Source organism: Melopsittacus undulatus, chromosome Z, assembly GCF_012275295.1.
Source record: "Melopsittacus undulatus isolate bMelUnd1 chromosome Z, bMelUnd1.mat.Z, whole genome shotgun sequence".
Lineage (NCBI taxonomy): Eukaryota > Metazoa > Chordata > Aves > Psittaciformes > Psittaculidae > Melopsittacus > Melopsittacus undulatus.
Window position 1 is genome coordinate 74,716,555 of NC_047557.1, and position 23,308 is coordinate 74,739,862.

At 38.8% G+C, this 23,308-nt stretch overlaps 1 protein-coding gene across 1 annotated transcript in view; it reads right to left on the minus strand.

Annotated features, from left to right (window-relative positions):
- Positions 1-23,308, minus strand: part of EDIL3 (EGF like repeats and discoidin domains 3) — a 262,647-nt gene that overhangs the window by 38,614 nt on the left and 200,725 nt on the right. Inside the window, exon 8 of the mRNA XM_034072882.1 lies at positions 20,711-20,895. Within this exon, the coding sequence (XP_033928773.1) occupies positions 20,711-20,895 (185 nt within the window). The remainder of the gene's footprint in view (positions 1-20,710; positions 20,896-23,308) is intronic.

Sequence of the window (23,308 nt, forward strand, 5' to 3'; positions counted from 1 at the left end):
AGGGGAATACCCTGTGCCCTACTCTCAGTTGCCAAAAGCACACATTAGGCTTGCGTGTCTCCTGTTCCACTGCTGCAGTCTAACAGAAAGCTGGGAGCTGTTGCAGCAGCTCTAGCACCAGTGACAGGAACAAAAGAAAGGCTTAGCTCCCATGGCTGCTCAACTAGGAGTATTCTCCTCAGACTATCTGCTTCATAATTCGTTTCCAAAACAGTTTTACTAATGAAAGTTAGCAATGTAAAAAACTTCTTGTCTTTGTGCATACTGCAATATGTTTAATTATGCTAAAAAGTAAACTATTTTTTCCCTACTGACAAGTAAAACCAGAAATATACTTCTGTCCTGGGTTCAGCAGCAGCAGTAATTTTTTATCTTTTTTAGTAGCTGGTGCAGTGCTATGTTTTTGACTTTCAGCCTGGGAACAGCTCTGATAACACCAATGTTTTTAGTTACTGCTCAAATTTTTACTCTGATCAAGGCCTTTCTGAGTCTCATGCTCTGCCAGGGAGGAGGGGAAGCCGGGAGGAAGCAGAGACAGGACACCTGACCAAACTAGCCAAAGAGGTATTCCATACCACAGCACATCATGCCTGGTTAACTCAGAGTTAACCGGAAGGGCTGGTTCACTGCTCAGCTGGGCTGGGTATTGAAGCGTGGTATTGTTTCTCTTCCCTTGTTATTTCCCTTATCATTATTATTATTGGTGGTAGCAGTAGTGGTTTGTGTTATACCTTAGTTACTGGACTGTTCTTATCTCAGCCCGTAGGAGTTACATTCTTTCAATTCTCCTCCTCATCCCTCTGAGGGGGAGGAGATAAAGGGGGGGCAGGGGGGGAAGTGAGAAAGACGGCTGCGTGGCTGACTTACAGCCTGGGCTTAAATTACGACAGCTTCTTAAAGGAAAGTATTTAAAAAGTGGTATTTGCTATTTTTGACTTAATGCTTACAATGTGTTACTTGTAACATGTTCACCACCATAAACTGCCCTGCAGAGATCTGATTATTACAGCACCCACTTGCACTTTAGTACAGATTAGAAATGTTAGCATAAATGTAGATTAAATACATATATGCATACAATGTTACGTTAATAAACTTAGATGCAGTAAAAATCAGCTATGACGTAACATGCTGTAATTGGTTTCCCTGTTATCAAACAGATTGTCTTAGAGTCAAATCTTTTTTCCCAAGTTATCTGTGTTGAGGTATTGAATGTTCAGACTTCTCTAGTTTCATAATTTTGCTCCTCTTTTGACACATATAAGCATTACATGCATATCAGTGTTGAATATTTACAGTGTATGCAGCATGGCTGGTTTGAAGTCTTGGCATCTGGCTGCTTTATGACTATATAAATGCAAAAAGAGCCAAAACCTTGCAGACTCCTTGGCTAGCTGCAGTGATAAATACCAATTAGTAAGAAATGACTCTGCTGCCATCAGTGGCTTGGATACTGCTTTCAAACTACCTTTATCACACCTGCCCAAAACAATACAGTAGCTCTTATTATTAAAATGAAATATCTGCCCCCTGTTTGCAATCAGTAGGTGTCCGTGATCTTCACAATTCATCATGGAAGGAGCAGAAAGACTTGGAACTGCTATGGTAGAAGAACATTGATGCCACAGAACATCAGATACCTATCTGGAAAAGAGATGCCCAGCAGCAAGGTGGTGGCCTCTGCATGGGGTTGCCATCCACATGGAGAGGCATAGGGAGAGGAGGAGGCAGATAGCCACACTATGGCCACTCAACGCAGGCTTTCACAAACACAGTTAAGAGCCTTCACTTAAGTGTCAGTGTGACTGAGATGGATGAGAGGACAGGAGGTGAGAGGACAGAAGGCAAGAGGACAAGTGGTAAAGAAGTGTAAATGAGAAACTTTGTTTAATTTAAAAGGATAAAGCATCCACAAGAAAATTACAGTGGGATGCTGGCAACATGGCTTGGGCTACTGCTGTTTTAGAGCAGCCTGGTTATGTAACATGAGTTCTTTTTCAAGGTAGGTAAGCCGTGTGGGATTTTTCTGTAGTACCACTGACTTAACTTCTAACATGTATCTGGCACCTGTGTTACTTTTCATTGGTGAAATGTTGAAAAGATTCTGCCCTTTTTTGTCTTGGAAGAGACATACTTCCATTATGAAATCAATATGCACCTCAGGATATCCTCATCCACCTGCTAAATCTCACAATTTTGGCATGGTAGAGAGAAGTGCAAAGGGGTAGATTACAGCTGTTGAGAAAAATCTCTGCATGAATTTGAGAAGAAATATAGACACCATAAGTTACAACATTTTTCCCACACTGTGGTGGGTAATTCTGCTTTAATTCTCATTCTGGCAGTGTGACCAGAGCATGACTGCATTGTCTCATCCAAACTAAACGTGATGCATCAGATCAGTGAATGTGAACATCATGTAAGGCTTTAGATCTACTTTGCAAAAACAACAGCCACCACTTCACTCCTTGTGATGAAGCTAATAAAGAACAGCTCATCAGGTCTTGCAACATGTTCCTAATTCTCCGAGGAAGCCAGCAGCAGACACAGTCACTTGGAGATTCTGAATGGAAATTCAGACCCTGTTAACTCAATTCTCTAGCCAGAGAAAGAGACAAGCATTTTTCTTGCACAGGGGTTGTGAGCAGAATGAGGAAAAGACTTCAGTCTGCAAAGCACCTCCCCAGGTCATTCTGCATGCACCTGTATTTCTAGCCAGTAGCCTCTTCAGACTTAGGTGCTCTCAGAAAATCAGAGCTGCCTAAAATACTCTGGGGAACACTTGGAGGTTGTTTCTGGTGAGATCTGTGAGCACATATACTGAAACAAAAATGAAAGAAAGTTCAGTCATTGCTAGATGTTATTTGTATAGTGTGTTCTGACATGACACTTTACAAGTATTATTAAAGCAGGTCCATTTAATGATGGTTTTGATACTAAAAAAGTTATGCTGTCTTGAGTAATCGATTTTACATCACTATTTTTTTCCTCAAACCGTTCTAGGATTCTAGGATTCTATAACATAGCAAATTATGTTCTTTGCCTTGATCACTTATCAGTGTGCCACAAACATGTGTGAATGTTGCAGTAAATTAAGCTTTTTGTATGTAGCTTGCTATCAGCATCTTGCCTACTCTCCAATCATTTATTTAACCAGGCAGAAAAATACTGTAATTTACAAAAAATCAGTGCTACTGTCAGTACCTTTAGAATTTCATTGACCAGCAGCAATACTTCAAAATTCTTTTGTAGAAAACCACTTTTTGTCCCTTTACATAATACCTTTTTTATTCCTTTATGAAGTGTAAACTCCTCTGTGCAATTTTACTTGATAACAGAAACAATATTGTGAAGATTACTGGACACTATCATGCATAGTGGTAATTAAAGAGTTAAGAAATACTGCTAATAATAACATAAAATGTGTTCTTCTCCTGCTACTTTCTTAACTGCTTATGTAGGTAAGTAATTCTATGGTGAAGGTGTTTTAGCTATACAATACGAAATATAAATTGAAAAGGAGGACATACACATAGAGGATTTGTAAGATATAAGGAAGCTTGTTAGCAGACATGAAGTACTTATCACCCTTCTCTAATGCAGTCCTCCTTGTCCACCTGATGGTGCCTGAGGGACCTTTTCAGTTTAGTGATATGGATTAAACCAGCAGAGCTGCTTAAACCTGTCCACGTAACCAGGTTGCACTGATTGCTACACCCAAGATTTTCTCCTTTTCCTGAGGGCTAACTTGAAATGTCATGTGTTAATTTCAGGGGACAACATGCTGGCACAATACCATTCTTAGCATTGAATTTACTCTGTAGGAATATATTTCAGGCTATTACCCTCATAATGTTGAAATACAATCAGTTGGATAATTATATTAAAATGATTTCAATTAAAAATACTGATTCACAAGTTGGGGTAGACTTATTATTGACTAACTTATTTTTGTTTTGATGGAAGGTAGTTTCCTAACCAAAGCTAGCTATAGTAACTTAATGAAGTGAATGGAGAGTTAATGGAGAGAAGAGCCTCCTCCAGAGTGCCATTCATATGAATCTCCCAGACAGGCATCTCTCTTTAAGAGAGACTAGAGAGATGGCGTGCCAGTGAATTCCTTAGATTTGGCTAAACAGATTTAGGAAAAATACAGATAACACCTCTGCACAGTAAGATATAGTGCTGAAAGTAATTTTTTTTTATGGGATTATAAAATAGGGAAAGTCCTACCGTAAACTGGAGTAACAGCTGCAGGATATGATTCAGCAGAAATAAACCTTCAAGTTCTATAAAATTAGAGCAGCATCCATAGATTAGTATTTTGACATTATTCCTTGTCAATCAGATAATGTCACCTCAATGGAGAAAACTTTTGATCGCCAGACTACAGAAATATGTGCCCCCATGTTTGATGTGAAGCACTGAGCATTCACTTCCAGCTAAATGAAACAGGAATTTTTGAAAGCAGTTCTCCTAACAAGAGAATTACATGGAAATTGGGGGAGATATATAAATAAATAAATAAAGCTGTACCAGCCTTCTTGTTCACTTTTCTTGACTGTGGTACCTTCACTTGTATGGTAAACGTCTCTGTAGAAAACTGACAGGAGAGGACAGGTTGGACTCGTGCAAACCAAGGGCTCTGCATCTGGCATCCAAAAGCAGACACAAAAGGCAAAATATATACACATATGTTGGTCTAATACATCTGCAGTTTCCATTAATTTTCAGATATGGGAATTTCTTTAGCCTCATGCTTTGTCCATTTATTTCTTCCTGTAAAAACTGGACAAATTCATGTCCAATCTCCCCTTGAAATCAAACCACTGCCACACAGACACAAAATCATTTGTCAAAGTTTCTCTGGACTATCATGCACTGTGTGAAACCATCTCTTAAACCATGTCTCACTGTTGACACTCTCTACTTCTTGTCACACATACTTCCATTATCCAGGCACAACAGGTAGTATCTTATTATCCACTCAAGGGCAGTATCGAGAAGAAAAAAGGGTACAGAAAGCATGAAATTCCTAAATCCTCAGTTCATAGAGTTTATAGGTGGTTAGTGGTACAGACTGCCACTACTATAGTGAGATCAATGCTAGCTCTTAATGTGGATATGTTTCCTTTTATTTGTATAAACCTCCCACCTGCAAATCCTAATGACCCCACTTAATTCTTATAATGTGAAAAGTACTGCACATTGCATTCCCAACCTGCTTTAGCCATACTATTTTCTATTTTTGTTATATTACATACAGAGAACTTTGCTTAAAGTAAAAAAAAAAAAAAAAGAAATTACAACCCAAGACTGAATTGGTAAATGTCTGTCAAGTACTTGAGGCAACGGAGCTAGGAATCATTTACAGGATGGTATGGACAATGACTACTGCACTGAAAAGGAGCAATTTAAGGGAGGGTTGTATGGCTAGAATTGCAGTGCAAAACACTGATTAGTCCCAGTTATTATCCTAGGTAATTTGGCAAAACCATTTAGAAATATATATGAGCATCTACACTGACTTTACTCCATTCTGGATCAGACTTCTGATACTTATTTTTGAATCATCACAGCATCGATTCTTACATTTACATCAATGAGAGAAGATCAGCATAGTGCCACCCATGTATACACTAGCTGGCTTTTTTTCTTCTGCTTCAGGTAGACACTGTTTACCTTGGATATTAAGCTTTCTGTGAAAAAATAATATAAAATAACATTACTGTAATAGGCTAGTCAATGGCAGTTCCTGAGCTCTAAAAATCCTTCCAATTAGCTTTTACATCAATCTGGTCCTAAAATTGGTGGGTTAATCTATCACATTCAAAATAACAGAACTGCCTGCCCTTGTTTTTATCCCTGCTATGTGATAACTAAAATAAGTTCAGTGATCTATTTTTTGAATCACAGTACTGAGTTTCTCTTCATTAATTTCCCTTTAATCTGTGAAATAATGATACAAAGCAAAATGACAGATAATCAAATTGTCTAGAAAGCTCCTAATAGTCTCTATTCCAGTTGTAAAGACCACGTTGCCTAAATGGCTGAAGTGTAATGCTAAAATGAGATTTACAGTTCTCTGTAAACCTGAGGAACAGATTATATTTGAATAATTAATTTTAATGTTTTCATTTACTTTTTGTGCATTAAAGTTCAACTTGCTTATATTTTTAATGCAAGAAATAAAGTCTAATTCCCACAATTCAGTTCTTATTTCAGTCAAAATGAAGTGGAAAGGCTCATGCAGTGTGGGAGGACTGCAATATAAATTGCGCAGCCACAATTTCCACCTTCCAAGTGAGCTTCCATAATAGGTGACTGACTTCTTTAAAGCATGGAGCTATACGTTACTCAACATGACAATATTTATTTCCAATTGCTCCATTTTTTCCTCAGAATGTTATTATTCCACTTGAAGTTTGACTTTTCAGAGGGTCAAAAATACAATATCGTGGTCCCTTGGTAGTTACCATCTCTTGCTCTGTTAGTGGGCACCATTATTGTTTCATTAGAGCTAAAATCAGAAAACATTTGATGACATTTTATCAGTAGTGTGCATTGCAATTAGAAGATCTAAAAAAAGCTTAGTTGAAAAAGGAGGAAGACTGCATCTTTCCGACATGCATCTGCAGAGATATAAAGTAACTCAGACATGCAAAATGCTCAGAAGACCCTTCATTCTCTTGTGTTTTATTTATGGTGTATATTTTACATGAAAAATTATTTTAGAATTTAAAAAAAATCTTTTTCTTGTATACATATAGCCAGATTGCCCTAGCAACATAAACTCAGATATAGTAGGTTGAAGAATAAAGAAAATAAAGGGAACCATTTTGAAACTCTCTGATGAAAATTCCCAAATAACTCTTAAATTCTCATAAAACAAGAGATTTAATTTTTAATATCAAAAGAATTTCTAGGACTATGAGTTATTGCTCTGAACCTTGAAAAACAAGACTTCTAAGCTCCTCTCAAATAAAATCAGCTCCCCTGATGTATTTTGGAGCACAAACTAAATCTTACTGTGGTCTTGCAATTTATACAGATGTGCTTTTGGGGAAAGTGAAAAGAATAAACAGTTTGGTGGCAAATGCTGTGAAAAAATGGTCAACCACTATTAACAAAACCAGCAGCTCTTTTAAAGCAGCTCTGAGGTTAACTTTAGAACCACAGACTATAGAATCAACTGGGTTGGAAAGACCTTTAAGATCATCAAGTCCAACTATTCCCCAGTACTGCCAACTCCATCACTAAATCATGTCACTGAGGGCCTTGTCTGCACAGTATGTGAACAGTTCCAGGAACAGTGAGTCCACTGGCGTCCTGGGCAGCCTGTTCCAATGCCTCACCACCCTTTCACAATGAAGAAATTGGATTTGAGGTGTGGCCTCACCAGTGCTGAGAATTTTTTTGGTAAAGTCCTCCCAGTGGAGCTAGATATGTAGGCAGAAAAAAAAAGTCAAGCTTTTTTTTTAAGGAGGAAAATGGATGTACCATTTGCTAGTCACCAGGCACCTCTCTACTGATTGCGAGGCTATGCCTCCCATTAGCTCATTTAGACTAGTCTCACATTCTCTAATGAGTGATCCAGCATTGTTGCGATGCCCACATGCTTTGATGGAGGTTCACTCATTGTGCACATACTGGCACGGCAACACATATTTATATAAGGATGGAAATTGTAGTATTTCAGAGGTGCTGTTGAAGTAGGTGAAGAACCTTCACAGGCTGAGTGTCAGTGAGAGGCACTGAACACAATATGACTTTCTTTTGCGGTGCTCCCAGTTATGAGACTGCTGTGATCTAGGGCCCTTATTGAGTTTGGAGACATCTACCCATTTTTTCAAAATCAGCTGATCCCTGATTTTTATAGTCTCAACATTGCCATGTAAGTTGGCTAGTGTGTTATAATTCTCATTACCTCTTAATAAAGATGACCCATTAAGATGGGTCTAAATATTTTTACTTCTACCATTGGAAATAGTAGATCAGTACTTCTTTACAGAGGTGTTTTAACTTTTACTAGCTATATATAGATATAACATCTAAATGTGAAAAGATTTTTCTTCTTAATTATACAACAAAGAAAGGCTGAGTTGAAATAGGGTTAATATATCTTGTGGTTAATTAAACATGAAGCTATTAAGGACATCAGCAACACAAAGCAAGTAAGACTTGGTTACGTATATGTGGGGTTCCTAAAGGACCATGGCCACCAGGTGAGCGATCCCAGTACCCTAAACCTCAGTGTGTCTCTGTAATTTTCCAGTAAGGATGCCAGTAACCAGACCTATGATCCTCTGTATTTCTGGCCAACATAGCCAAGGCCAGTTGTCTTGCTATTCATGATGTATCTCGGTAACTCTTCGCCAAGGACATGCAGATGTTGGTTTCCGCCAAGGTTGTAGTTTTCCAATGTATCTTCTAGAACAGGCTAATTAGCCACAATTATGACATATCATAAATATTAGTTTAGCTTTGTAAACTGTAATAACCTCTAGATTAACCAATCATATCTTGCTATAAGAGGCTGTTACATAATGTAAGGGTAGAAAAAAAGCACTGCATCCAAATAAACTTTGGCAACTGCTTGATCACATTGATCGTTTCCGCGTTGTCCGTGACTCCTGAGTCTACACGTATAGGGCATAATTATGTAGGAAGTTCTTGTAATCCCAAAGACTAACTATTAAGGAACGCATTCCTTAAAAATAATTTATTATCTGACTTACCTTAGAAAAAAATATCAAATGTGGGTACACACACTCAACTCAGGTATCTTTCCAGCTCTGTCCTGATGTCAAAGATTAATTATAGATTAAAAACCATGGCTCTGATCTAAGAAAACATGACTCTATTTCTATCTTTACACCTGTTGAGTTAGTCTGAGCTCCTGTGAGTGGACATATGCAAAGACACAAAGCAAAACTCAGTCAGGAAATTCCAAGGTCAGCCTGTTTTGATGCTCTGTACTACAAGTCTCTAGGTGATTTTGAGCTGCAGTATTCTTTTTCTTCTACTGCGATTTCCCTTTTAGATTTCTTTTTTTTTCTCCTTTCCCTTTCCCTTTCCCTTTCCCTTTCCCTTTCCTTTCCTTTCCTTCTTTCTCCTCCTTTCTCCTCCTTTTTCTCCTTTCTCCTTTCTTTCTCCTTTCTTTCTCCTTCCTTTCTCCTTTCTTTCTCCTTTCTTTCTCCCTTCTTCCTCCCTTCTTCATCCCTTCTTTCTCCCTTCTTTCTCCTTTCTTTCTCCTTTCTTTCTCCTTTCTCCTTTCTTTCTCCTTTCTTTTCTTTCTCCTTTCTTTCTCCTTCCTTTCTCCTTTCTCCCATCTCCCTTCTCCTTTCTCCTTTCTCCCTTCTCCCTTCTCCTTTCTCCTTCCTCCTTTCTCCTTTCTTTTCTGTCGTGGTTTAAAACCAAGTCCACACAGCTCGTTCATTCACTCTCCACCCTCACTCCCCCGACTCCCGGAGAGTTAGGAAGGAGAATCCAAAGAATGTAGCCCCCACAGGTTGAGATAAGCACTGTTTAATAGCTAAGGTATAACATAAATCACTACTGCTACTACTACTACAAATAATAATGATAAAGTCAATAACAAGTGAAGAGAATACAACACCTCACCAGCCACTGACCCATAACTCACCCCACCCTGCCCGACCGAGAACCGACCAATACCTCCTCCATCCCCCCAGAGCTCCAGCCCTTCTAGGTTTCTCCCGGTTACATCCTGGGTATGACATGCTATGGTATGGAATACCTCTTTGGCTAGGCTGGGTCAGGTGTCCTGTCTCTCCTTCCTCCCGGCCTCCCCGGCACAGCATGAGGCTCAGAAAAGACCTTGGACAAACCAAACATTTGAGCAGTAACTCAAAACATGCTTGCTATCAGCAACTGTTCTCAGCCCGAAAGTCAAAACACAGCACTGCACCAGCTACCAAGAAGGAGAAAAAATGACTGCCACTGCTCAGACCAGGACACTTTTTCCTTTCCTTTCCTTTCCTTTCCTTTCCTTTCCTTTCCTTTCCTTTCCTTTCCTTTCCTTTCCCTTTCCCTTTCCCTTTCCCTTTCCCTTTCCCTTTCCCTTTCCCTTTCCCTTTCCCTTTCCCTTTCCCTTTCCCTTTCCCTTTCCCTTTCCCTTTCCCTTTCCCTTTTTCCTTTCTTATTTTCTTTTTTTCTTTTCTTTCTTTTCTTTTATCTTTTCTTTTTTTCTTTTAATTTTATTTCTTTTCTCTCTCCTCTCCTTCCTTTGCTTTCCTCTCTCATTTTCTCTCCTATGCTTTTTCTCTTATGTTTATGACAGGGAAACTGCTCTTGAGTTACTTGAGGATCAAGCAGAATGGAAAGATGGTGTTGCACAATATATTGCTGCCTAGAAACACGAGTTAACATGGAAACCAAAAACTAAAACTGTTCTGCTGAGACCAACAGAGTAGGATGTTATGAAGGAAAAATACATGATGGAACAATGAAGAGGCTAAGACTCAGAAAAAGCAAGAGAAATGTCCCTGTCTGCTTTGTGTTACTCTTTAACATGCTGAGATAGGACTGTTAAATTTTTCTGCTTATTGCTAGGTAAGTACCAACCTGGTTAAGAATGCTTCCCCCTCCTCTGGAGAAGGCTGCAAGGTAGTGTGTTGTCTTCTAATTTAGATTAATTTGAGGTTCCTTTGACACAACCACTTCTTTGTATTTGTGTTTCAATTTCTTTATCTACTTCACAAAAAAGACCCACAACCATTTCTCTGTTCAGCATTTGCCAAGCCAGGACCCAATCTGTTTCTGTCCACTTTATGTAGGGAACAAAATATGAAACTATAACCCCCATTTTCAACTAAGGGAAAATGGATGACCCGGAGAATTACAGACCAGTCAGTCTCATCTGTGTGCTTGGCAAAATCTTGGAGCAGATTCTCCTGGAAGGCATGCTAGTGCACATGAAAAACATCAAGGTGCTTGGTGACAGTCAGCATGGCTTCACTAAGGGGAAATCCTGCCTGACCAGTTTGCTGGCCTTCTATGACGGGGCTACAGAATTGATGGTCAGGAGTAGAGCAGCTGATGTCATCTACCTAGACTTGTGCAAAGCGTTTGACACTGTCCCACATGACATCCTTGTCTCTAAATTAGAAAGACATCAATTTGATAGGTGGACCACTTGGTGGATAAAGAACTGGCTGGATGGTCACACTCAAAGAGTTGTGGTCAGTCGCTCAATGTCCAGCTGGAGACCAGTAATGAGCGGTGTCCTTCAGGGATCAGTGTTGGGACCGGTCTTGTTTAACATCTTTGTCGGTGACGTGGACAGTGGGACTGAGTGTGCCCTCAGCAAGTTTGCTGATGACACCAAGCTGTGTGGTTCTGTTGATATGCTGGAGGGAAGGAATGCCATCCAGAGGGACCTTGACACGGTTGTGAGGTGGGCTGATGCCAACCTTATGAAGTTTAACCATGCCAAGTGCAAGGTTCTACACCTGGGTGGGAGCAATCCCAGGCACAGCTACAGGTTGGGCAAAAAGGAAATTCATGGTAGTCCTGCGGAGAAGGACTTGGAGGTGTTGGTCGATGAGAAAATGAACATGAGCCAGTAGTGTGCACCCACAGCCCAGTAAGCCAACCATATCCTGGGCTGCATCAAAAGGAGCTTGACCAGCAGGTCGAAGGAGGTGATTGTGCCCCTCTACTCTGCTCTCGTGAGACCTCACTTGGAGCATTGTGTGCAGTTCTGGTGTCCTCAACATCAAAAGAACATGGAAGTGTTGGAACATGTGCAGAGGAGGGCCATGAGGACAATCAGGGGACTGGAGCACCTCCTGTATGAAGACAGGCTGAGAAAGTTGGGTCTGTTCATCCTGGAGAAGAGAAGGCTGCGTGGAGACCTCATAGCAGCCTTCCAGTATTTGAAGGGGGCCTATAAGGATGCTGGGGAGGGATTCTTCTTTAGGGACTGTAGTGATAGGACAAGGGGTAATGGGTTAAGACTTAAACAGGGGAGGTTTGGATTGGATATAAGGAAGAAATTCTTTACTGTGAGGGTGGTGGGGTACTGGAATGGGTTGTCCAGGGAGGTTGTGAATCCTCTGTCTCTGGGGGTAGTGAAGACTACGCTGGACAGAGCCTTGGGTGATATGGTTTAGTGTGAGGTGTCCCTGCCCATGGCAGGGGGATGGAACTACATGATCTTAAGGTCCTTTCCAACCCTAACTATGCTATCGTTCTATGAATAGCAGACTTTGAACAAGCATGTTCTGAAATCAACCAGAATATCTTAATACAGCTTCACTCCATTGTTAAAGTGGCATAATGACTAAAATCACATGAATGCAAATTTGAAAGGCCTATTCAGTGAAAAATAGCTTTCCTAGACCTTAGTACATTTTACTTACAAGATCTTGACAGACACATGAAGAAAATTTGTGACTTATGCTTAGTCAAGAAGTAATATCTAGGAGCAAAACCACAAGGCTAACAAAAACAGCACAGTCCAGTTAATAATGCATCAAGCTATCAGAAAACAGAACTAGACTCAGTTCCACTCTACTCTTTCACTTTCATCCTGTACTGTCTTTGTCTCACCTGTTTCTGTATCAGGTGTTTTTTCCTGCTCAAAGACACTTGACCTTTTCAAGGTCACTTCATTTCTCTCCATCGTCTGTATTTTATTTCACATCCTTTTGTCTTGTTGTGACTGAAAGCATTGTGGGATGACAACTGTGTTCAGTTGCACTTAAAATTTTAAACTAATTCACATGTAAATATGAAAACAAGAACAGCTTTATAAGGAGTAAGTGAATGCTATTTTGAAACACCTCCATGGAAGAAGAAGGCATAAATAGGAAACACGTATGCACGTTTCTGTCTGTATTCCTACCTAGCCAGTTTCATGACAATTTTGTTATTTTAAGAGAGGACAAGGAAATGATTACTTTCACAAACAGGGACAGAACATTATTTCAAATCAATGGAAAGGGCAGTGAGATAAAACAGGCAAGAATTTAAACAGATGAAAAAATAACATCTTTCCATTGAAATTTTGTGTATGCCATTTTCAGAATGTGCTGCTGTTGGTATAAAGTCAGAGCAAAATTTCCACTCTAAATACACAGTAACAAAAAATACTTCAGACTGAAATCTGTGCATATCAAGATTCAGAACAGCCAGGGAATTTCGCCTACACTCCTTGATGTTTTAAAGTAAGATCAGAAACTGTTATTGTAATGAGAAATGGGTCATCATTCAATTTAACTTTCATGTGCAGGGGAGTGATACACAGATCAAAACTACAAATCAGTAAGGAAACTTACAGTGCTCTCTTGGAATGCTTTAGAGCTAGACGTGATTCAACTGCGTATGTAAACTTCTCAAGTAATTTTTGTTACTGATAATGAATTTTTTATGTTCCAAAGATAGGCTCTGAGACACTGAGTTAAACCCTCATTTTTTACTGAAGAAGCAAAAGAGAGAGCAGGGAATACAATTCACTGAACAAAGTCTGACTTCATGCAATGAAATATTTTTCTCTTAGAAAATCTTAACCATAGCCAATTTACAGTTCAAATGGACTCTTCCCTTTGTACCTCTTTATGACTGTGTAATCATAGCCATTTTTATTGGACACCCTGCAATAAAGAGCATCTGTATTCCTGTCTGCCCTTCTAACAATCTCTGTATTTGGCCAGAGTAAAATCAATGTTACTACCAAGGCTCCAGACTTCACTACCTAAATAATAAAATACCACCTAAGCAGAGCACTGAAAAGGCAAAATAAACCAAGATTTTATGCTGCCTTATTTAACTCCAAGGCTTAAATTCAATTACTACTATAAACAATTCCATAAAATTAATTACAGAAGAAAGCTTTGCAAAGTCAAAAGCAATTTAGGAAGGGCAATGCTGAAATGCACAACTTAGTAACATTGTTAATGTAAATAATACATTTAACTTGAAATGATTTGGAGGAAAAACTGGGTTAGAGAGTGAGCTCTGGAATGGCCATTGAGTATTTCCTGGCAGGTATCTGTGACTAGGAAATCAAAATCTAACTTTTAATACCACTTCTCTAATCTATGTGTTTGTTAGTAGTGTTCAAAATTCATTGGAGAATGGAAAGATAAGAGTTTGGTTGTTTTTTTCTGGAAGGAAGGAAGGAAGGAAGGAAGGGAGGGAGGGAGGGAGGGAGGGAGGGAGGGAGGGAGGGAGGGAGGGAGGGAGGGAGGGAGGGAGGGAGGGAGGAAGGAAGGAAGGAAATAATAAGGAAATAAAGACATAAGGAAGGGGAAAAAAGAAAGAAAGAAGCTTTCTGCTCTTGTTGAGCCATCTTAAAACCAAATACTGGCCACCTAATTGAAAATTAAAACCTATGTTTTAGAAGCCAGCAAAGAAATCACAGTAAAGTGGCCTGTTTAGAATTCTAGCCTAGGCAGTGTAAAGTAGGTAAATTCAACAGTGTGACATATAGAAGCGAGCATCTCTCTTTACCTGCTTTTGCCTTTAACTAAATTCCTCAGATCTATTTGTCTGTTACTACTTTATTCTACCACTGGCTGCTTTTCACAGCAAAATTTATCTATAGTAAGGTTATGGCAAACTATAGGAAAGGGAAGATCCATATTAACAATTTAGTCACAACCTGCCTTGCTATGTTGCTGCAGCCTGTGAACTATCAGACTGTGTGAACAGAGCAATACCCTATGAAGCTGCTCATCAAGGTAACCATAAGACCAAGGTGATGCCAAAGAGGAGTGTCCAGGTTAAGTCCTTCAAGCAAAAATGACAGCTGCCTTGCCAAGAACCACAAGAAAAGAAAAATATTTAAGCTGGTAGCCAGACAGAAACCACTTACTTGGCTACTTTAACCAGTATTAGTATTAATGCTTGCTTTGCTAAGGGCATGATTCAAAAGGTATTTAAACAATCCACACAATTTTCTCCTTATGACTTGTTTTCAACATTTAGAAAATGCTACAGTATAGTAATTTGCCATCTAGTAAGCCTCCGTGGAATTTATTACAAATAAACAGGTAAATACAACAAAAAAGGGGAGAAAGCAGTAGGTGCAATAATAGGTAATAAGTAAATACCACACGAGACAGGAAACAACATCCCTTTTTTTTTTTTGGTAACATAATGAATAAATGAATGAAACAACCACCAATAAAGCAAACTGACCAATATGAGATGAAAAATAATGTTCTCTTCCCATATTAAAAAGGAGACAGATTCACCCCACATAACTTTCATCTTTCAAAAATGCATCACCTACTTTAAGATAATCTTCTACCTCTGTGGCTAACAGGGTAAAGGCAATTCTCCAGGGTGATTCACAGCAGGAAACTTTAAAGAATTACTTATGGTAGGATGAATTATTCCCTGATAGTGCTTGTCATATTTTCATTGACTACAGAAGGAGCCTAAGCAACTAATTAGAAGTAGATATTTAAAGATATCTATAAAATGCATATATAAATTTTATGTATAAAATCCATAAAATAAAAATTTTCTGTAGTTTAGTCTGTTTGCATCAGCTTATACAAACAATAACTTGGTGAAATGCAAAAAAAAGGGTCTGGGTTGCCTCTCCAGGCTTATGTTAGCAGTGCTTTCTGTGAGGCTGCTGGAGCTGACATAGCATTAGGCATGGCTACCCTCTGTCTTCTCTTAATTCTTATTTATCTTAGTATTTAGACAATTTCAGATAACTTGTGTTGGTGCTACAAAGCACAACATACACCACTGTCAAGTTCTGCGAATACTGGAGAAATGCAGCACAGTCTACTTGCTGTACTCCATAAGAAAAACTGAATAGAAGCTGGGTCAGGGTCAGCCTTTAAATAAGAACTCTTTAATTTGATCACTTAGGAGCTTAAACACTGCGAATACTAGCTAGAAAATGAATACAAGTAGATCTTGTGATGTCATGAGACTTTTTAAATAAAGATGGTTTTGCATATATGCAACAAAAAGTGAATGATTATTTGGAACATAATTTTGCTTTTGTTTTCAAACAAAAGATTTTGTGATGTGAAAAAGATGGTCATGTATTAAACTGAAAGAATAATTGCAGTACTGAGACAATTCTTTTCTAAGAGTGTTAATGAAAAATCTGTTACATTTTCTAGCATTGGAGATTAGGTTAGCAGGAAATCACCCAACTACTGGCAGTCATCTCATTCTAAAAATGTGTAGGTACACATATAACAGTTGCTTTGGCAATCTTCAATCTGTTGTCTTTATCAGCAATTGGGTTGGGTTTTTTTTTTTTCCCCTAATAGTGCTTAGCTGATTTCATAACTTACAACCAGCAACAGAAACATTAGAAAAAGACATTGCTTGTTGCTCCACTCTACTATTTAAGAGAAGGACGACAACTCAACTGACCTCAATGCAGGTATATAAAAATAACTGTGGATAAACTGCATCAGGTTTACCCTTCATGCACATCAAGCTGTAGAAACTTCCACTAGCTTTGCAGCAAAATACAAGCTAAGCAACCAGATGAAAGTAATTTTTGCAGAGAGTACATGGTTTTAAAGTTTCAAGTGAAAGTAAAAACATAAAGCTACTGCAGTGCTGCTCTTGAGTTGAAAGCAATATGGAGATATAAAGAAACCTCAGTAGGCTTCCAAGATTGGCATACTCTTTATCCAGCTGTGCTCTGTAGAGAAACAGGTCTTCAAAAAACTCAGCTTACTGCTGGTTTTAAGATAAAATACTTCCAATACCCATGTGCGGTTGTAAAGTTAGAACTTATTCTAACTTTATTGCAAAATAATTTATGCCAAAAAGATTGTTGGGGAGGAAGAAGAAAGTTCCAGCTATTTGGAAACACCAAAATGGGATTCTTTAGCTCCAAGTAATATTGCAGAAGATGGTAGATTAGAGAAAAAGCATCAGAGAAAATACTTGCTGAAGCACCAGGCAAACAACAAATGGGCAAACGCATTAACACAGATGGTGTCACTGTCTTTATTTGGCAATGAGAGAGAGTGGAAAATCAGTATGATGACAGATACGACAGTAATAGGGAAATATTCTAAACCACCAAAACTTAACTAAAAGTAAACAGAGAAAAGGGAGCTTAAGCTGCTGTCCACATTTCATAATTTGTAACAGCAGAAGATTAGTAGTTGAGTGGGACTGAATTTTGAGGCAAATGTAAATTCTTTTGAATGACAGCCTTAGCTAGGAAAATGAGCTACAGAGCGGCAATAACCTATTTACAAGTGCAGTCACCATGCAGTTCCTTAACACTTCCTTTAATGTCAAATAACTGAAGAAACAGGAAAGGGGCAACTGGCTGGAATTACAGTCCTGGATCGTGCTCACAAGGAGCAGAAGCATTCTCAAACTGGCAAAGCAAACTGCTCACTTGTTCAGCAAGATCCTGGGGAAAACCTATGAACTGGTTCAAGGTAGCAAATGATGTTCACCAGCAAATAACAGTAATGACAGAAAGGGACTGCCTTGAAGGGAAGTGAATTTTAGACTTTTATTTCTTTTCTCAGTAATTAACTGGAAACGCTGTATCTTCCCTAATTTATGCAAAGTTTATATATAATTATGTGAAGCAAAGCACTACTTTTTTTTTTTTTAATTTCCCTTCCCATATCCCCCAAATTTGTAATTTTATTCAGATCATTTCCCAGAAGTATCTTCAGAAAAAAAGGAGTCCCTAAAGAAAGTAATCAGGAGTAGACAAGGTTACTGGAACTGATTATTTGCCTTAGATTTGATACCAAACCTGAACAGCTATGCTGTTCTGTATCACAAAAATGCACAGATTTCAACTGAGATGAGTACAGAGACACTAACCAAACAGGTTAACTAAGTTAAAGGAAGTTCCTGTAGTATAAATTAGGCCAGGCAACTGAGATGGCTTCTGCAGCATCATCACTAAGGAACAGCAAGAGTGCTCCTGAGCAAGCATGTTGGGGAATTCAGAACCACATTATACCTGGGCTGGAAAAATTAATCTCACTAACTTCTCCTCCACATCACCAAAATATTTTCTTCCATTTCTAATGTTGGTGTTTGGTGTAAAGGGGTAGTGCTGTGTGGGGAAACTGGAGTTTGTAAGTGATTAAATTCTAGATCACAACAGATTTTCAACAACTGCAGCACCAATAAGCTCAGTATACTTCTTGAGCTCCCAAAATGCCACATAACACTTCATATTCCTGCCTCTGGAGCAAAATTATGGGTGTACCACTCCGGAACTCTTTAAAACAAAGAGCATACTTGTTAATGGCTGCATTTTAAAATACACTGGAGATTCAGAATTTTCCTTTTTGAGAGAAAACCAAATAAAAAACCCCACCTCACAACAGTCTATCTCTAGGGTTCATCCAAAAGTGCTGTGAACTGCCCAAAAGTATCAAGAAGCATTTATGCATGATGCAGACATCACCTCTCAGCCACCATTACCACAGCAGGCACTCTGAAACACATGTCAGCACACAAGCTTTTAAGGAAAGAAACAATTGATAACAATAGCATTTGGGCGAAGAATCCCTCAAATACACATAGGACAGAACAGACCTGTTCAAGTCATCCCCATACCACACATTACAAAATAAATTTTAAAGGCATCAGTAGACTTCTACCCTGTATTGGCTCTCCAGTGAAAAATTTAAGATAAGCCAAATAAGGCACATGAACTGAAAATTCAAAAGGCACGGAAAACTAAAACTGTGAAACATCATACTGGTAGGCCAGCTCCTTTAGCAAAATCCAGAAATCTATGTCTTGCTTGGGATACAGTGGAATTGCTATTGAGATAATTCCTTGTAATATACAATTGCTGAGAGAGAAGGGCAAACAGATAAGTTTGCTTTCACATGCTTTTTATTAGAAATGTGTTTTGACTAAACTCTGTGAAAGCAGCATGACGATAACATTGCAGTCAATACGTTAAAAAGTTACAATGCAATAATCTGCATTTTAACAAAAAAAAAACAGAACAGGAAAGAGAACAAAAATGAATGAACAAATTTAAACAACAAGCATATCTTTCTTACAGAATTGTTACCTAGACTTGAAGTATGTGAGCCCATCTCTACTCACAGACTGAATTCAGAGTAATCAACCTGTAGTAGAAGGTAAGGATCAACTTAAACAATGAAAACACTGGTGTTTTTAATGCCTCCTCTTTGTTTTAATTTCAAACAACAAAAGTTATGATAGTCCTCTGGAGAAATATTAAATATAATGACATTAAGGAAAGGGTAAACTAGTCATATTCCTGTGAAGTTACTGAACTCACACCATAGCCATATGACAAATGAACTAAAAGAAATTTTTCTTCGCAGCTTTCTTTTGATCAGATACAAACAAGTGCGCCTTCTACTTCAAGGACTTGCAGAGACTGTGCAAGTGGACAGATTAGATTTGCAGGGTCAGGTGAGTTCAAACATAGCAAGACTTGGAAAAGAATGGAAAATTTTACAATATAAGAATCAAGTCTTCAGCCCCTTGCCATCTTTTGCTAAGTGAAAATTGACTGTCACCCACAGGAAGAATAACACCCCAGCAGGACATTCCTGTGGAGTGTCTGCACACCCTTGGTTTCTTGGTATCACTGATGGGGCTGAATCATAGACTGATTAAAGTTGGAAAGTACCTTAAAATAATCTAGTTTCACCCCCTCTGCCATAGGCAGGGATGTCTCACCTTAGACTAAACATTATACAACCGCCTCTCTTCTATATGGAAAAACGTTTTCATCTGTTTCTCCACCGTAAAACACAGTAATAATATTTTCCTCCTCTCCTTATTAACAAGGTGCTTTAAAAATATTCAGCAAATCCCAGGATCTTCAGTTATTCAAAGGTTAAATAGACAAGTCAACTGCTTCTTCCATTCTGTATGTGTGTAAACTTGGAGAAAAGATAGTAATGGTATTGCTAAATTGCTTAGCAACTGTAGGTAGAATGCTAATATGTCATAATTTATATCTGAAGAGATTACAGGGGCTAGTAGCCACATCTGATGCTATTGAGGCTTCCCACTGAGAACTGCACTGCAAACTGGGAACTGACTCAAAACACTGCTATTTTCACACAGTTCAAAAACTAAACGTGTCAGTGACTGGAATAGGCTTCGATACTGACGATTTATTGCAATCTTTCACATTAGTGTACTACTGACTTGTATAAATCACTCCCAGGCTGAAAACAACCCATCTGCACAGCTTTGTAATGAATTCATGTGCTGAATCAGTCTTGCTAGCTTCAGAGAGGCACTGGAATGTGATTTTGATCAGTCTCAACTAGACAAAGACAATTTCTACGAGCCAGATTTGCTAATATGCACCAAGCAGAAGTAAATATGCTTTTCTAGGGCTCCTTGGGAGGACATACGGATAAAAAAAACATGAACACCTCAACAAAATTGAAAAAGTCAGTGAAACAGATCTGCAACTACTATTCACGCTCATTCACAAAGGAAAATTCACTGCTGCTGGGTTTGGTTTAACCATAAGGTTTGGTTAGTGGAGATGAAGGTTTCCTTGGGCAGGGCTTTCTGTAACTGAGGTACCAAAAACATGAAGAACTGTGTGAGCTTTTATAGATTTATCTTCTATGTACAGCAGAGTAAGGATGGTTACACTCAGAAACTGAAGAATACGAATATAATCTTAAACCAGTCAACCATTTCTATACCTGAAATGCAAAGAAGATAAACATTTGGGCAAAAGTATGTGATATGTTACCTGCAACCACTGTGACTGGTCATTGTGGCCAGAGGTCCAGGCATTAACTTTGCCTTGCTTGTCCAGCCGCGCTTTCCTGGGCTCCCAAGTGAACATGTCCATGTTGAGTGTACGGAAAACACTGGAAGCGCTAATTTGGTAGTCCTGTATATGTCCTGATTTCATCCCCAGGGGTTCAGAGCAACCTGGAACAGCAAAATAAGATTTGTGATACTACCTACTTATCTCTGCAAGTGGTATGGGTTTTTGGCTATGGAAAAGAAAACTAGCAATTCTTGAAAAAGGCTTTAACCAAGACTATTGCTGGAGGAACTTGCAAAAAACCAAATAAAAAATAGCTAATTCAAGGCACTTTATTTCAACACTACCTTGGGAGAATCAAAAACAAGATAGAGAATTAGATGTATTTCATCCTGGCATAAATGTATGAAGGCAAACAAACAGAAAATATGACTTTTGTCTCTTCTTATCTTGGCTTTATTTTCCTGTCCAGCAGCTTGCTATCTTTTCCCCTATTCAGTTTTATTTTTTCATGCTTTTATGCCATGTCACATCAACCACCCACCTACTGAGGAAACATTAACTTTTCTTAAAGCCACTGATGAAGTATAGTGTTAACAAGCACTAAGCTCTTCTATACTTCTGAATTGCTTGACATCTAGCCAAAATTTAGAAAGCCCCAGCACCCACTGGGGGAGTGGAAGACTATGGAAAGCCAACTGTGAAGGAGGGAGAATAATAGGAGATAATTGCTTAGAAGAAATAGAGTTTAATGGCTTATTTGCTTAAACCACATAGATGTCCCATGTGATTGAGTTACTTTGGTTGCAGCATGTTGGGTGTCCAAGGAGGGGGGGGAGGTGGGGAATAATAAGTGGCTCTATGCTCCTCTGCTTCGCTATTGTACACTGGGAAACAAGAAGGTTTCTGGACCCAGAAGAGGGAAGAAGAAAGCTGACAACAGGAGAGACACCCTTGGATAGCAGGACTATAACAACTGTGCTGGAAGCCAAGGAAGGCAGATGAGCTGCATAGTTTTAGTATTAAAAAAGACAGGAAAATAAAAGTCAAGCCAAGTGGCTGAGAGCCAGAGGGCTGCTAAGAGATTAGGAAACATGTATGTAGAGCTGGGTGGAGTAATGTTTGATTATTGAGGAAAAGGTAAAAGACAGAGATGAGAATGTAAAAACAAGCTGTTTTCTCATTTCCTTCCCGCCCCAGCTGTAAACAATCTGCATACGTGCAGTTGTCCCAAATTTTTCACTTCACAAATTCAGGGATCCTCCTCGGTTTAGTAGCTGACATAACTCAGTTTAATTGCTGATAATATTTTGACATATTCTAGCTAACTGAGTGAAGTGTGCTCAGGACCTAGCATACCTGGTTTTGTGGAGAGTGTGTCATCGCTGTGAATGCACAAAACCTTGACTTCATGTATCATTAGGAAGACAGAGGCTTTCCAGCTCACACTCATATGCCACACTGCAGAGCTGGTTCCTGTCAGTCATTTGCTGAGTAACCTGCTGTGTTTCTTAAAGCACACAGCTAAGTCATGAAGGCATTCCTGTTGTGACCATGACCTACTCTGCTGATACCTCTTGACAGACTAGGAGTATTGTGTGACCATTTAAAACACCTTCAAAGTTTTCGCTTTGTTTTTCACTTTATTTGAGCTAGGCATCAAAGATGGTTCCCCTTTTTATAAAAGTTCATTTCCTCCACAGTATGTTTATAAGACTTAAAGACATGATTTTTTTTACTTTCTTTACTATTATTAGCAAAACTCTTTTGGTCAGATTCTACTTTCTGCTTATTTCTGTAGGTTTAGAGCACACGATTAAGTAGACTTATGTATTGATATCAAGAAGCTCTTGATTTGAAACCAGTCTCTCTGTGGGGAGTCTGACAGCAAGAGCATGTGTATTATTGGAGACAGATAATATGCTCTTTAATGTAGTAAATACTGCATTTAAAATCTGAAATACTGACGTGTTTCATATGAAACTAAAAATAAAAAAAAAAGTTCACATTTGAAAAATTAATGTCTCAGAACTGATTCTCAGTGTACAAATGAAAATTGCACAGCCTTGTCTGTAGAAAGAACTACCTAGTTCAACAACAGAACATTTTTCCCAAGAGTATGAGGGAATACTTGATAGTACAAATGAGGGAGACTCATCTCTTGCTTTAGAAATGGACTTTGCTTATTATTCAATTCTGAAGTATCAATTCAGGATCACAAGGGCTGTCAGCAGGGATGTTTCATCTGAGGAACCTGATTTTCTGACACAAAAACATGGGTTGTCAAAACTGTTTTTCAGTGCTCATTCAATCCATCAAAAATAATTCTATCCTTTCTGAGTATTGATTTATGAAACAACAGATGTCTCTGCCTGTGTGTCTGTGCACACGTGCATGCATTAATGGTATTTTACACTCGCCTTCCTTCTTCACTGCCCCAAAGGGAAGACAGTTATTAAAGGTAACAGGAAAAAGTGAGAACAATAAGAATCAGAAGAGAGGAAAATGGTGGCAATGTGCTAGTGCTGTGTCTCAGAGAGCAACAGCAGACTCAGTTGCTTCCCAGCTCCTACAGCA